This window comes from Hakea prostrata, chromosome 1 (genome assembly GCF_041222555.1).
Source record: "Hakea prostrata isolate BN-2017 chromosome 1, UWA_Hpros_2, whole genome shotgun sequence".
Taxonomy (NCBI): Eukaryota; Viridiplantae; Streptophyta; class Magnoliopsida; order Proteales; family Proteaceae; genus Hakea; species Hakea prostrata.
This window is the reverse complement of record NC_142600.1, coordinates 12372180-12388009: the sequence shown is the minus strand read 5'-3', so window position 1 is coordinate 12388009 and position 15830 is coordinate 12372180. Positions and strand designations below refer to the sequence as shown.

Below are 15830 nucleotides of genomic sequence, written 5' to 3'. Positions count from 1 at the left end.
CAATTTAGACTTGAAACACTACACAAATCTCTCACGGAGAAGAAAGACAGCAGCCTGGCTTGCAATCGGCAGAATTTGATTAACTCTGTTTACTTTACTTTTCCCACAGTGGGGGTATTAGTGATGTGCTTTATCAGACAATAACAAATTCCTTACCTTTTTAGGAATTAAGTAAACCAAATTATAACTTAAGAATCCTCACTTTAACTGACCCAAATAATTCTAGCTTAATTTTATTCATAGATTTGCGGGTCCAAACTCTAAACATTTAGCAAACTAAACAGTTAACCTAATTTTCTATGCAGCCTAGGTACCCTATTCGAGTACCGTGAGGGAGTACCATGACAAATTAAAGCCCTCGGATCATTGGCCCATACTTGAACCCAACTAGGCTTATTCTAATAAACAAGCCTGCCCTGAAGTTGTGGTGGATCTGCATCAGAATAAAATTCTGTCCTTTCCGCTGATTTATGTTTAAAGAGAATCTGTTTGGCATTTTTTTTAGTTGGGTTTGAAGGCTTTTATCATTCACCAAAGCAGAAATGTTTGGCTTGCTGAGGTTTTTGATTAATCATGTAAGGGTATTCACACGTGTCCTGCCTACCTTAAAAATTATAAGAATGACTCTTTTTTTAAAAGAATTCTTTAACCACATCAACCATCTCTTCTCTCTTTTCCTCTCTCTCTCTCTCTCTCTCTCTTTTGATGCTTGACCTGATGCACTTTTTTTAGTAATATTTTCTTCAGTACCTTACAGTTTGCTACCTGTTAATGAGTTGTGCATTGCTTGGAAGCTTGGAAACTATCTTAGTAATACAGTAGGTTGGTTAAGAATCAGATTTTTCATGGTTGCTGTTTTATTGCAGGTATTGGAAAAGGATTTGGCGATATTTGGGTTTTTCATTGCTTTAGGGAGAAGCTCACGGTCTTATTTATTGACAAATGGCTTTGATGTTTTGGATGATCCTGCTGAAAGTTTCTTACGGTATTGCTCATGCCAATTCATATTGCTTTCTTCTTATTTTGTATGTGGTGAAGGTTTTAGTCTTTCTTCTGTAACTTGTTTGTCTATTTTGGTAGGTATCTTGTTGGGGGCTGTGTATTATATTATCCTCAGCTCTCATCAATAAGTTCGTATCAACTGTATGTAGAGGTTAGCATGCCTAATTACTATTTTCATATTGGTAAACATTCCATGGTTCAATCATAGTTCAACCTGATTCACCCAAGCAGTTACTCATCTATTAGGGATTCTCTAGACAAATCCCACTTAGCTATTCAACTCTACTTGAAAATTCTTGTTTCATGATTTCATGTTTCGCTTATAATCTGGCTTTGTTGAGTTGGTACCACAGGTAGTCTGTGAAGAGCTGGAATGGCTTCCTTTCTTTCCAAGCAACGTAGATGTGAGGCAATCACGTGATCATAAAACTAAAAGGGAAGGACCTCCAAATAAGGAAGCCATTCCCCAAGTATTGCATGTTTGCTCTTACTGGATGCAGGACTTTATCAAGTACAGTAAATGGCTAGAAAGCCCTTCTAACATTAAGGCAGCAAGATTCCTTTCCAGGGGGTAACTAAACTTCCTGTTGATGAATGCCTTATAGAAAATAAAAATTAGTCTTTTAATTTCTTGAAATGCAGCTATGTTGAATAGATGTTTACTCTTATTTTAGGCACAAATTGTTAAATGACTGCATGGAAGAGTTCGGGGTGCCCAAGTAAGTTGAGCTTATTACAGGTTTACAGCATATAATCCATCAAAATAAAACTTCCATTAGTTTCCTAAAATCTAGATATTTCCAATGAAATCTTGATATATTGTTTTAATAATTTTCCCCCCTATTAAAATCTATTTGTAATTCGCCCCACATGTGGGCCTTGGTACAACGGTTGGTGGAGCACAGTTGTATCCCCAAGGTCAAGGCATCGAAACAGCCTCCCGGCAAAAATTGTTGGGGTGAGACTGCGAAGGAAAATTGCCCCCTCGGACTCTGCTTGTGTAGAAGCCTTTGGCTCTTGGTTCACCCTTTTATCAATGATCTATCTATGCGACTTGGCTGGTTGGTAAGATGTAATTTTGTTGGTGGCTTGTTTGTATTCTTAGTATCCATATACCTAAAGCAACCATGTTTTGAGGGGCAAAATATATGCATACCCGATGGAAGAGGCTCCTGCCACTATGGGGTCTAAGGAGAGTAATAACTTAAAGCTTAAGGGAAAATTTTATAGGACCATTTTTCAACCAGCTATGATGTATGGTGTAGAGTGTTGGGCTGTTAAAAATAATCACATAGAGAAACTCAGTGTAGCAGAAATGAGGATGCTAAGATGGATGAGTGGCAAAACTAGGATGGATAAGATAAGAAATGATCATATTAGAGTTGGTCTGGGAGTTGCTCCTATAAGTGATAAGCTTCGAGAAAGTCGTTTGAGGTGGCACGGCCACGTTCAACGGAGACCTATAATGCCCCTCTACGGAGAAGTGATATAATCATATTGAAGGAACTAGAAGAGCTAGGGGTAGACTTAAGATAACCTTAGGAGAAGTGGTAAGAAAGGATATGTATCGCTTAGGCCTTGTATCTAGCATGGCCTCGAATAGAACTGATTGGAGGGCCAGAATCCATGTAGCCGATCCCATTTAGTTGGGACAAGGCTTGTTGTTGTTGTTGTTGTTGTTGTTTTCTCCAGAAAAGTTTATTAGTTTGGATCAGTCTCCGTCTTCCTTCTCCGCACCCCCCCACCTGCCTAAAAATAGCTGTGTGAAATGGTTCTTGGAAAATGTCTTACAGGAATGAAATGGAGACTAATTTACTATATTCTGGTGGTTGGACTGGATCTGGAACTTATTCTGCAACTGAGAAGGAGCTAGATTCTTTTGACAAGGTATTGATATCAAGTTATAATTATGGAACTTTTGTCCTCTTGCTTTGTGTTCTATTTTTCTGTTTATCCTGCTTTGCTGTAAAACTAACCTATATTATATTGGTATGTACTTATTCATAAACTCATTTCTTTTCTGTTGGCCTGTGGAGATGCACTAGCTGGGATGGAGTTTTAGTTTCCTCAGAATTTTTTGACTGCACTTTTTTGGGAAGAGAGACAGATAGATTGAGGCTGCAAGTACTATTGTTGAGCTGAAGTAGCCAAGAGAATGAAAATTTGCAGTTATTAACTACAAATGAAAGCTATTCAGCTTCCCATCCCCTTCATCAAATTCTTCATCCTTTCCATACCTGCCTTACTCAAGTCCTTCAAGATCTCTCTTTCAAGTTTAGAAGATTTTTTCAGATTCAAAGTTCAATTTATAACAAACCAGAACCTACTACTGAGTTGCAGCTGTAGGTTGGAAGGTGATGTTAGAGAGCTGAAGAAGAACAGAAAAGAGAATGAGAAGAGGAAAGTGGCAGAGACAATTCTGCAGTAGTAGTCATCTCTGCCCTCTATCCTTTTATTTATAGTTGAAAAGTACAGCACTATTCCAGTCCCAAAATCGATGGGAATCCAACTTATTCTGAGTACATTCTAAAAATAAATTCTAACTTTCTAGGACTCTAAAACTGTCCCCAAAAAGGAAAAATAATATGAAACTAAATCAACTAGAAAATTAGCAACTTTCTAATTTTGTAGAGCACCCAAAGTTTCTAATTCTGTGACAGCTTGTTTTCCAAGGCAGCACTTTCTAATCTATGGCACCTTGCTCTCCAAGACTCCACACAGCTATAGCAGCACAGTTCAATATTCAATATCTATTCAAGATCTCTAGCAAATAGGCTGCCACCCAGGAGAACTGAAATCGACAAGTAAGTCTTATACTCATTGACTTACACTCATTCTGATAAATAGCACCCAGTAAGCCACAGATGATATGGAGAAGTTGTAGAAAAAGAAGAAGAAAAGAAAACAGTGGGAGTCCCTTGAGAAGTCTCATTAGAAGTCTTTCTGTGTGTTGGTTATAAATGTGTGTGTGCTTGTGTGCATGTGTTACACGTGCAAATGCACGTATTGGTGTTTGTTTAAATATGAATTATGTAATTCACTTTTGTATTGCATATTGTTCAAACCAAACTTGAACAAATTCCATGTTTTTAATTGGAACGATTTATATTAGCCATAAGGTGTACCTTAATTTTTTGAACCTACCGATAAGATTTTGTAATTACCTTAATATGTGTTATTAGTACTTGTAGTAATGCAATTATTGTAATAAGTATTTGCCTACTTACTATTTAGGAAATGAATAGAGAGTACTAAAGGGTAAAGAAATATGTTTAAAGTTTACTGAGAAATCTAAGAGTCAGATGTATTAGGAAATTAATAAAAATATTTGAGAGTACTTTAGATAGTGAAAAAGGTATTCACTTCTAAATTGCATATCATCCAAACTAAACTTTACAATTTACGTCTTTTTAATCCAGACTATTTATACTAGCCATTTGGTGTACCCCCTTAATTATTGAAGCTACAAATAAGACGATTTAATTATGTAAATATTTGGTATTAGTAATTTAAGGAATGAATAGAGAGTACTAAAGGGTAAAGAAGTATGTTTAAAGTTTACTGAGAAATCTAAGAGTAAGAGGTAGAAGGAAATTAATAACAATATTTGAGAATACTTTAGATAGTAAAAAAGGTATTCACTTCTACATTGCATATCGTCCAAACTAAACTTGAACAATTTCCATCTTTTTAATCTAGATTATTTATACTAACCATTTGGTGTACCCCCTTAATTATTGAACCTACAAATATGTTGGATTCTACTAGGAATTCAATTAGAGTTTGTATTCAGCTAAAAAAAAGACCATCTACAATGGAGTTTGTATTCATGTAAAATTCTATTCCTTGTAATAGTGTACTTTTCACTTAATTATAAATAGAGGGCTTGAGATCATTGATCGATAAGCCATTCTGCCAAACATTGTGTTTCACAACATGGCATCAGAGCCTAAATACGATTAGGGAGGTGAGAAAAAAGAAAGAAAGAAAGAGTGTTGAGAGTGTCGAACCTATCTCTTTCAAAACCATCACCTCTCTCCTATTGCAGCTCTTCAAACCCATTCAAAACTGATCGAAACCTCATTGAAATCCATCGCCCTTTCTTTCTGGCAGTTCTTCAAACCCATTGAAACCCATCGCCCCTTCTTTTTGGCTCTTCTTCAGTACCACTGCTGCACTACGCTGCTGCATACGGTGAGAAAAGACCAAGAACAGGAAGAAAAAAAAAAGAAAGAAGAAGAAGAGCAGAAGCACTCTGCCGCTGCTCCTGCCTCCGCTCGCTGCTGCACTACAGTGAGTTATTCGAACCATTCTATCTTCCTCTCCCTACTGCTGCACAACCGCTGCTCCTGCAACCTTTTTTTTCTTTGATTCTTCATCTGGAAGCCTGGTTCTTCATTGAAGCTTGCGATTGGGGTTCTTCATATGAAGTGATTCGATTAGTCCAAACAAAATAGATATTTGAGGGTTATCTATTGGAAAATTTGCATTCTATCAAGGATATATTGGTAAATTTGCAAGGACTTATATGTAAATTTGTATAAGTTCCGAGACTTATTTGCAAATTCAGATTTTCAGGGACATATTTGTCATTACTGAAAAAGAAAAAAAAAGAAGAAAAAAAGGGGTGAAGACATGGTGTTCCTTATATGCACTCTTTAAATTGTGACAACAAGGATGCTATTAGTATTGCTAATAATCCGGTGCAACATGATTGAACTAAACACATTGAAATTGACAGGCTTTTTGTCAAAGGAAAGTTGAAACAAGGGCTTATTTGCATGCCTTTTGTAAGATCTGGAGACCGAGTAGCAGATGTTTTCACTAAGGGTTTGAAAGAAAGAGATTTTCTTCCTATTGTAGGCAAGTTGGGCATAACTAATATCTATGCCTCAACTTGAGGGGGAGTGTTGGATTCTACTAGGAGTTCAATTAGAGTTTGTATTCATGTAAAATTCTATTCATTGTAATAGTGTACTTTCCACTTAATTATAAATAGAGGGCTTGAGATCATTGATCGATAAGCCATTCTGCCAAACATTGTGTTTCACAACAAAATAAGATGATGTAATTATTTAAATATTTGATATTAGTAATTGTAGTAATGCAATAATTGTAATAACTAATAAGTACTTGTGATGTAACATAGGGTCTGGGCCAGTCATCAGGATTCTTTCCTAATGAACCAGCAGTAAATTAGGGTTTAACTTTTCTGTTCTAGGTCTGATTTCAGTTGAATTCTCCATGGACAGCAGCAAATAAAACTCCAAACCCCTTACAAATAGGCTAATTTGAGGCCCAAGTCTTAGAGGTTAAGATTAGGGTAGTCTGGGGTTAATTGGAAAGGGGTTTCAGAGTTCGGCCAGGTTAGGTCTAGGGCTGGAATTAATGTAAAGTATTCTGTTTTAACAGGATTGCAAATGCAGAATTCTAACTGGTTAGGGTTTGTATGTTTTTTGGGATTCTAGGGTTAAGTATGAGATGATCCAATGTATCAGTTAGGTTTAACTCTGTTTTTATTGTTTGTACTTTATCCCTAATGATTAGGGTTCAAAACGAGTTTTCTTACTTGGCTTAGGACTCTTGGTTAAGGTTAGGGGGTTTGGTCCACTTGGGTTGAAATTATCAGGGAAGGTCACTAGGGTTAGGGGAATGCTGTTCCTAATGTTTGGGACAGATCTAATGGTTGGATTGTCGTAGATCTGACCTTGAATTTTAGATCTAAGAAAAAGTCAGGAAATTGCAGAAAAGTTCTGGGAAAAAAAGGATATGGGGAGGTGTGGTGGTGTTGCCATGGATTTTTATTTGTGGCAGCAGCTGCTGCCGACGGTTTTGATGGTGCCACGTCATCAATATTTGATTGAACGGTTGAGATTCAAGTAATGAAGGTTTATCTGTAAATATTAATTTTTGTTTTTTCATTTTAAGGGCTTAAATTTTATTAATTTACAAAGAAAGTCCCTCATTTACTCGACAGTCAAACCCTCTCTCATTCTCACTGACGCCATTTGGGAGCACCCTCTCTCATTTTCCGTCTCACTGACGCGGAGCATGATTCCTAAAATCTAGAGCACCGGCTGTCATCGGTTGCCATTGAAATGCTGACTCGCTTCCTTGGAGATCGTCGTATTGGATAGATCGCTGAAGATCCAGCGAACTCCTTGGCACGGCAAGATCACTCTCTCTTCCTCTCTCTTCAATTTCTATGTAAATTTTCAAGATCTAAAAGAACGCTTTGGTTTAAATCAAGAGCGATTTCCATGCCGGAATTCCCACAACCAACAACAAGAACGCTCTTGTTCTTTTAATTAGCCCCAGATTTAAACTGAGTAGAATGCAAAACCTCTCCTCTGAAACTATCTATGCCTTCAACTTCAGGTACAAATGGATCACGGGTTTCACCTATTGCAATAATAAAAAACCTAGCTTTGAATTCTTTGATCTATTTGGAGATTAAATCCCTTGCCTTGATGTGCCATCTACTTGTTAATTCATCATATAAAGCAGAGTCGATTGATTTGTTGTAATGGGGTTTCACCTCAAAACGATTCACGTAATCATCCAAGTAGTCGAGGAATTGTTGCCTTGGTACGTATTTAGGGTAATCAAAAGGGAATGGGAAGTGAGGAAGCTGACAGGTTTGCTTCGGTAAGTGAAGGTGGGGGCAATCATAAGACTTCTTCTTCCAAAGAGGAACACAACAATCTTCTCTTTCAAGAACTATTTTTGGGATTGATAAGAGGTTTAAGCATGCAGATGTTGCTATGCCAGCAAGGTCGGCTCCGGCTACATTCATCACCGTTTCGTCACTCGTAAACTTCTAACTCATTTTGTCTTTGTTAAATCATTTCGTTTCGGTTGAAAATGAAGAGAGAGGAAGAGAGAGTGATCTTGCCGGTGTAATGGTTTGATTCCCCCAAATGGCGTCGGTGAGAAGGCAAATGAGAGAGGGTGCTCCCAAATGGCGTCAGTGAGAATGAGAGAGGGTTTTGGCTGTCAGAATAAATGAGGGACTTTCTTTGTAAATTAATAAAATTTAAGCCTTTAAAATGCAAAAACAAAAAATAATATTTACACATAAACCTTCATTACTTGAATCTCAACCTTTCGATCAATATTTGATGACATGACACTATCAGAACCATCGGCAGCAGCCAGCTGCTGCTGCCGCAAATAAAAAGTTGCCATAGGGTTAGGGGAAGGGGAATGGGGCTGGTAGATGGGTTGGGGATGAGCTTACTTGTTGGAGAAAGGGGCTGTTGGACAACTGCAGAAAATTGAGGGTCTTCAATGGCTGCTGCAAGCTTTTAAGATGGTGGAAAATTGCTTGAATGCTCAAAGTCCAAGTCGTGGGCTCTCTCCCACGACAAGTCTTCCTTCAATGCTTGTTTGTTCAATTCATCAAATCTGATTTGTTTACAAGGTGTGGGACTTTTTTATAGCCTTGTTACATTGAAGTAATGCAAGTAGGACTCTCTAACTTGACTTTAATTAGGAAACATACTTGGACTCAACTTAGGGAATCCAATTTGGATTAGAATTCCCTATTACAATGAGACCTAACTTTCTGGACTAGGAAAGGAATCTTAAATAAGAGTTTCTAAACAAATACAACATGCAAAATAAGCGACCAACTTTCAAAAGGAATCCTACTTGAAAATTGGATTCCAACTAGGACTCTTGCTTAGACATCGACTCTTCAATAGCTGGTTAAATAAGGACTCAGACTTGAAACAAAAAGTAATAGAAAGTGGAGATCCCTCTTATGACTGGGATTCTCAACAGATTGGGATTCCAACCACTTGTCCAATTGAAACAAAGAGTAGATATTTGCTCTTAAAATTATTCTGGATTCTTTTGGAGCACTTTGGAGCCCAAAAGAGGTGGGGAATGACCAAAATACCCCTGGGGTAATTCGGCCAGCTCTTGGTGTTGCATGATTGTGGGTTGAATTTGGGCCTAAAATATGAAGGGCCCTATGGTTGCCAATCGTGGTTACATCAACTTGTCTAGGTACAGTTTAGGGAAATGAATATAAAGGGTAGAAAAGTATATTAAAGTTTACAGAGAAGTGTAAGAGTCGATGGGTATATAAAGAAATTAGTAAAAATATTTGAGGGTATTTGAGGTAGTAAAATTGTACCTGTATTCTTTTGAGTAATAAATGTAGAGCTAAGGTCAAGGATGACTTCGAGCCCAAATAACCCACAAAGAGAATAGAATTAGTAATTTAAGATCACTCACATTCATGAAGGTGGACTGGTTCAAATTGTAGGTTTCAGCAGATAGATAACTTTTAAAGCAGCAGTAGCTGATGCTGGTCTTGGATTCAGGTTGAGCTTGAGCAAGAGAAGAATGAAAGAAATAGGAAAAATAGAAGGGGATAAAGGTGGTTCAGCTCTCTCAGCTAGGTTCTTCAACTATAGGTATTTAGCTCTCAATAGTGAGGTCCTCAACCTTCTTATAAGTCAAGGAAGAGCAAGAAAATAACACAAAGCAAAGCTTCATAAATCTGTGGGCTGAGAATATAGCCTAATACATATTTTCAGAGTACTAATACTTGGTTTCCAAGTTACATAGAATATAGAAACCATGAGATTTTGCTGCGCTAGCTAATATTCTCAGCAGTAACAAAAATTGAAACTTTCTGAAGTTAAAAAATTAAATGCGCTAGCTAATATTCTCAGCAGTAACAAAAATTGAGACTTACTAAAGTTAAAAAATTAAATCTAGGAAATTGGGACTAACTTTTAGAACTTAGGAAACAATTAAAATCTAGCAAGTTTTTAATCTCCTGTCTTAATGAAAGATCTTTACATAATCTACTCTTGGGTCCCACAAAATCTTTAAACAATATTCCTTCAAGGCAAAAAGGGCTGTGACACTGTTCACAGGAACAATGTTTTGGCCCCTCTAGAAGCCCAGTTGTGCAATCAATTGGCCCTATGGCCCAATATGTTGGTCCAAAAGTGAATGACCTGTTCTTCCAAACCCTGTATCATTACTAGCAGGAACCCCTGTGATGTAGCCTCACTTGAATGAGGATCTGTTCTCCCAAGCTCTTCAACGGATCAACTCAAGAGCATATTTTCAAACTAGGTTGTAGAGGGGTATTTTGGCATTTCTGATTGTTGGATTTGAATATAACTTTAAGGTATTGCTGTGCGGCTCCTAAAGAGGAATGTAGAATCCTGTATGGGGGAAAGGTTTGTCCAATTTTGAGCCAATCCCAATGGTCAAATTGGTGTAGGTCTAACTTGGAATTTTTGGTGTCTAAGGGAATCTAAAAATTGAAGAAGAATAAATAAAAAGGTGAGATGGAAGGGTGATGGGATATGTTGGCTGCCACTTATATGGATGTAGGAGTCTCGTTTATTGTTGTGAAGATGGTGGGCTGATTTGAAGGCAGGCTGAATCGTCAGCCATAGAGGAATCTCAGCTTGGCTTCACCAGAGAGCCTTGAATACCGTACCACTGCTGGAGCATGTTATTATCTGAGAACAACAATCAGATAGGCTAAAATAGCTTATTTTATTAATATTTTTACTGTGTAGCTATTACATGCAATTGGTGGCTATTTATAGCCTTAACAACTAGTAGTTTCTAGTAAAATAGGAATCCTATTGGTACTTGGGTTTTAACAACTCAACTGAGTTTATAACAAACTCTAATTGGACTTGGGTTTTATGGTTCAACCCTTACAAGGACTCTCCATCAACTATAATATGGACTAATTGAATAACTTGCATTAGAAGTAAAGACTAACTAGATAACATAGGGCTAATTAAATCATATGCATCAAGTCTAATAAGGACTCTACAGGAGGGGGGGGGGGGGAGAAGACTATGTAAAGGAATTTTCGTACATAACTCATGTAGCCATGGTTTAGGTCTATTGAATTGGCCGATTACAAAGGAAACTCATCTAATGAAGGCCCAAAACCTACTTGACCCGACTTCTAGGCCTATCCATAGGATGTTGAGAACCAGCAGCAACACTAAGGGTAGACGTGTCCTTAGTGTTGTGTGTGTTTAGGTTTTTTCCCTATTATTTTTTTCATCATAACTCTGTCGCCAGTTAATAAGAGCAGTGATATCTTTCTCTATTATTTTGTATAGCTGCTATTGTAAATAAATTGTGACATCTAATTAGGAGAATTAAGCCTAATCGCTGGGTCTTTCTTCATAACAGCCTAGTGACACCTCTCTCTGTCCTCATTCTACTTCTTCTTCATCATCTTCTCTGCTGTTGGCTGGTTATAGGATCTTGGTCTCTGACATAGGAAAAATAACCTAATTTGGTGCTGGATCTGCATCACCTAGTTTTTTGACCTACATGACCTAACTAGTCTATCCCAGATTTTGGATACCGTCTTCTGGTTGGTCTCTTAACTATAACATATGTTGGTACTTGGTCACCAATTTTGTATATACATTTATTTTGCCCTTACATAATATTTTGAACTTTTAGCTTAACTGGTAATGCATTACAGAAGGCTGGTTGAGTACTCAATACTTGGGAAGTACATTGGGGTCTTGCCCCATGGTGCCTCTTGAAGGATTGCCTTGAGTGTGAGCCATGTGCAAGATAGTTTGGACTGTGGTTGAGTTTCAACTAAGAATCACTTTACGGTAGGACCAATATTAGTTCCAGGAAACAAAGAAAACCTTTGTTGACATACTTGTTTGAATGGATCTAGCAGCAGTTTAGCCCAATAGCTTGAGGAGGTGATCCTAAACCTCACTTTCCCTGCTCTTGTTCGCAGATTCCTGGCTTGGATTCCTTCTTTTGCCTTCAAGCTGCATTTATTCGACCTTCTTTGAGTGAAAGAGATTTAAATTCAAGTTCCACCATGGGCTATGCCTAAAAGTGTTAAATTGTCTTCACAATCTGGTCTTGGGCCCACAATAGCTTGTTGCATCACAAAGGCAAATAAGGGCTATGACACTGTGCATGTGAACAGTGTTTTTGCCTCTCTTATGTTTTGTCCCATATCACAAGGACTGTATATATAGGCTTTTGTGTACTTCATGTTGGTCTAAAAATTATGTTGCCTTAACAGTTGGAGCTTTCAGGCTAAATGGTGATACACTTCCTTGTTGTATATGACGTATGAAGGTTATTATGATTCCAGTATTAAAATTAGCAGCTGGAAATTGGTTTTGTATGGCTATTCTATGGTTCTACCTGCATAATGAGTTCTGTTGTTTATGGTGGTTTAATTTGGTCTTGCTCCGCTCTTCTGTCTTCTCCATAGCTCATCCAACTTCTCACTTTCAGTGGTTGACAAATTCCTGCCTATTTCAAGTCTACCCTCTAAAGGCTTGAGCTTATAGCTTTCTGGTGTCTTCACTTTTAATCTTGAAATCCGTTATGTGGTTTTACTTGTTCCTTTTTTCTTTTAAATAAGTTTTTAATCTTTAGACTTGCTACATTCTCTTTAATTATGTGAGCTTTTTCCAGGAACTGGAGAATGTTGAAGAAGCTCTGAAAAGATTAGAAGAATTGCTTCAGGAGTTACATTTATCCAGCTCTGATTCCGGAAAGGAGCATCTACAGGCTGCTTGTTCTGACCTTGAGAGGATAAGGAAACTTAAGAAAGAGGCTGAGTTTCTTGAGGCATCTTTCAGAGCAAAGGCAGCATCATTTCAGCAGGTATTTGCCTCTATGGAGATCTCTGTTTTATGCTATTAAAATATATGGTAGATTGGCTTATTCCCAACAACAAGATCTTCTAAATCTTTATAATCCTAACCATATATTTGAGAACAGTAAAAATAACTAGATTTTATAACTCTTTTTTTTTTTTTTTTTTTTCAAGAATCAAGTGGGCATTGCTTTCTGAATTAAGTCACTGCATAGACAGTGGTCTATGGCGAAGAGTTAACAAGAAAAAGTTTGCTGCTGCTGTTCTTCCAAGGAGATTACTCTGTTTCTAGAGATCAGAATATGTAAGGCAGAATCATTAAACCAATCATATCAGATGTTTATAAAAGACTGGCACACACAAATCACTTGAAAATCTAGTAAAAGAAATCTGTAATGCACTGACACTAGAATTAATGAAAAGCTCTGATTAGCCAATATGCATATTTATCATTAAAAAATAATAATTAAGGTTAGGAATCAGGAAACTAATGTACTATCCTAATATTAGGACCAGTTAACTGAATGACAGCAGGTCTAATCACTAGTTCCAACTACACTACGCAGAGGAGTCATCCAATTACAAAGCTACTCTTATAGCCCTTAGCACCCAAAACGTTCTATGGTCTAAACACGGTGATAAGTATAAAGCAGTCACAGAAATTTTTTTCCTCCTTTTCCTCTTCCCCCCCCCCCCCCCCCCCCGCTCCCCCTCTCAGCTTGTTTTTGTTTTGCTTTTTCCCTCCCCCCTCCCCCTCTTCTCGTGGCGGGGGGGTTTTGGGCCGGCCCGCCCCCCCCCCCTGGGGGCTCCCGTTTTGTGTTTTGGGCTGCGGGTGTTTGGGGGGCGGGGGTTTGTTTTTTTTTTACTACGGTTAAATTACTCCCTAATACAAATACTTTTATAATAAACTAAGTACTAAACAAACATTCAACAATCACATTCATAAAAATGAATAAAAAATTCAGAATCACAATTTAATTATCCAAAAAGATTAAACATAACTTCATCTCATCACAGCATCATCAGATTCATACATATTGTAAGTGTACTAAAGATTTAAAATTGGCAAGTGTAATTTTCACTACTACTCTGATAGTCAAAAGGCTTGACTCTTTGCATAGTCAGAATTAGAATTGATGTATCCATTTTTAACAACAGCAGTAAATTAATAGATCCTTATTCCGATCGTCTTGTTTTTTGATTCGAGTATCAATGTTGAAAAGGCTACTCCATCGCCGCGCCAGTCTGGCTCCTTTTGAATACATACGGCTTGTAGATAAATTGATTAAAAAAGAAACTCATGCCGCCCCGCCGCGGGGCGGGCCCCCCCCCCGGCGGGTGGTGTCCCACGGGGGGGGGTGGTTTTTGTGGGGGGGAAAATTTTTAATTTTCCCCCCCCCTCCCTCCGAATACATAACTAGAGCTCTTATTAGATGGTATGGATCAAAATAGTTAGTCACAGTGCCTATGCTTATCCTGGATGGATTAGGCTTAGATTCCCAGCGAAGGAGGGTCCAGATGCACTTTATAGATGCCACAGGTCGGATCTGTTCACCTGAAGATGCAGTTACATCACCAAAAGACTCTTATACTTATTCTAAAGGGAATAGATCTAGGGTTGGGTTCTATGCATTTTGGGTCTTTGATCCCATGGGTCTCTTTTGTAATGGGCCACTTTTTTGGGGCATAAAATATGGGTAATTATTGTGTATGGGGTTAGTTTTTTTTTTTTAATTCTATACTTAGTTTTGTGTGGTATTTTGTTTGTTTCCAAATTGAACTGGTGGTTCTTTGTTGCTAAACTGAACTGGTTCAACCAGTGGTTCAATTTAAGTGATTTTGTAGTTCACTTTTAAGTGTTTAGGGGCTAGGTTACTACTTTGGTTTGGAGTCTATTTCAGTTTCCTGTTCAGTTTAAGTTACTTAAATAGGTTAAGGATTGAGTTAGGCCTTTTGATGGGAACTTCTGGGGCCATCCCAAGAGAGTACCAAGGGTTGTTGCCCGGCACCCTACGGCCCAGCCTAGAAGCGTGGAGTATTTTTCATCAACAAGTGCATTTTCGTTATTTTGGACAGCCCTAGTCCAGTCCAAATTGGTCTTGTTAGATGCAGAATTTTATTGGGACTCCAGTCCTAACTTTTATTTTGTTAATTGAATCCAGTCCTTGTTAAGTAAGAGTCCTAGTCAGGTTAGGAGTTATATTTGAAGTAGGATTCCTTTAGTTGTCCAAATTTTACTAGGAGTCCAGTCCTACCCTTAATGTATAATTTGAATAATTCTAGGTTGAGATAAGTGAGAGTCCTTAGTGGAGTAAGAGTCCTAAATAAGTAGAAGTCCTTTGTTTTAAAGTTGAGTCCTACTGCGAGTAATTCAATTTAGGCTATAAATACAACCTTACTTGTGTAACCAGAACCGTTGTGATGAATGAATAGAATTTGATTGAAGGGGAATCGAGTGGAGTTAGAGGTTTCCAAGGGAGGAAACACTGCGGCAGCTTTGTCTTTTCTTCTTTTCAGTAATTGTTCAATCCCCACCTTCTTCAACAAGTAAGTGAGCATCCCCCAACCCTTTCCCATCATCTTCTTCATTGCAACCTTCTCTGTCCTCCCTCCCCAAGCCTACAGAATCGCCTGCTTCCCACACTCTAATTCCCATATCTTCCAACCCCCTCCAAATTCCATGCCCTTTAGAATACCTCACCCGTCCCCTCCCCTAGCTTTCGATACCCAACCTTAGCCCAAACTACTCCCTTGCAACAACAAGAAGCCTTGTCCCAACTATATGGGGTCAGCTACATGGATTCTTGCCTTCCTATCAGCTCTAATTGAGGTCATACTAGATACAAGACCTAAGTTGTGCATATCCTTTCTCACCACTTCTCTTAAGGTTATCTTAGGTCTGCCCCTATTTTTCTAATTCCTTCAATCTGGATTAACTTGCTTCTTTATACAAGGGCATTTACAGGCCTCCGTTGAAAGTGGTCGTGCCACTTCAAATGACTTTCTCATAGCTTATCATTTATCGGAGCTACTCCTAGACCAACTCTGATATGATCATTCATTATCTCATCCTTCCCCTGTAAACCATAAAAAAAAATGAATCCTTTCTTCTTCTTCCCCTAAACCCTAATTCCCATGTCCTTTTTTTTCCCTTGAATTTTCTTGAATTCTTGGACTAGAG

The 15830-nt window shown here is 38.1% G+C and overlaps 1 protein-coding gene and 1 pseudogene across 3 annotated transcripts in view; one reads left to right on the top strand and one right to left on the bottom strand.

The window, feature by feature from the left end:
• LOC149027543 (uncharacterized) overlaps window positions 1–15830 on the top strand; it is a 45826-nt gene that overhangs the window by 12978 nt on the left and 17018 nt on the right. For all 3 annotated transcript variants that reach the window (XM_089163613.1, XM_089163597.1, XM_089163605.1), the window contains 6 exons: window positions 867–985; window positions 1081–1153; window positions 1356–1573; window positions 1677–1721; window positions 2796–2889; window positions 12466–12657. In XM_089163613.1, coding sequence (XP_089019739.1) covers window positions 867–985; window positions 1081–1153; window positions 1356–1573; window positions 1677–1721; window positions 2796–2889; window positions 12466–12657 — 741 coding nt within the window. The remainder of the gene's footprint in view (window positions 1–866; window positions 986–1080; window positions 1154–1355; window positions 1574–1676; window positions 1722–2795; window positions 2890–12465; window positions 12658–15830) is intronic.
• Window positions 7199–7831, bottom strand: LOC149027544 (putative indole-3-pyruvate monooxygenase YUCCA5 pseudogene; annotated as a pseudogene).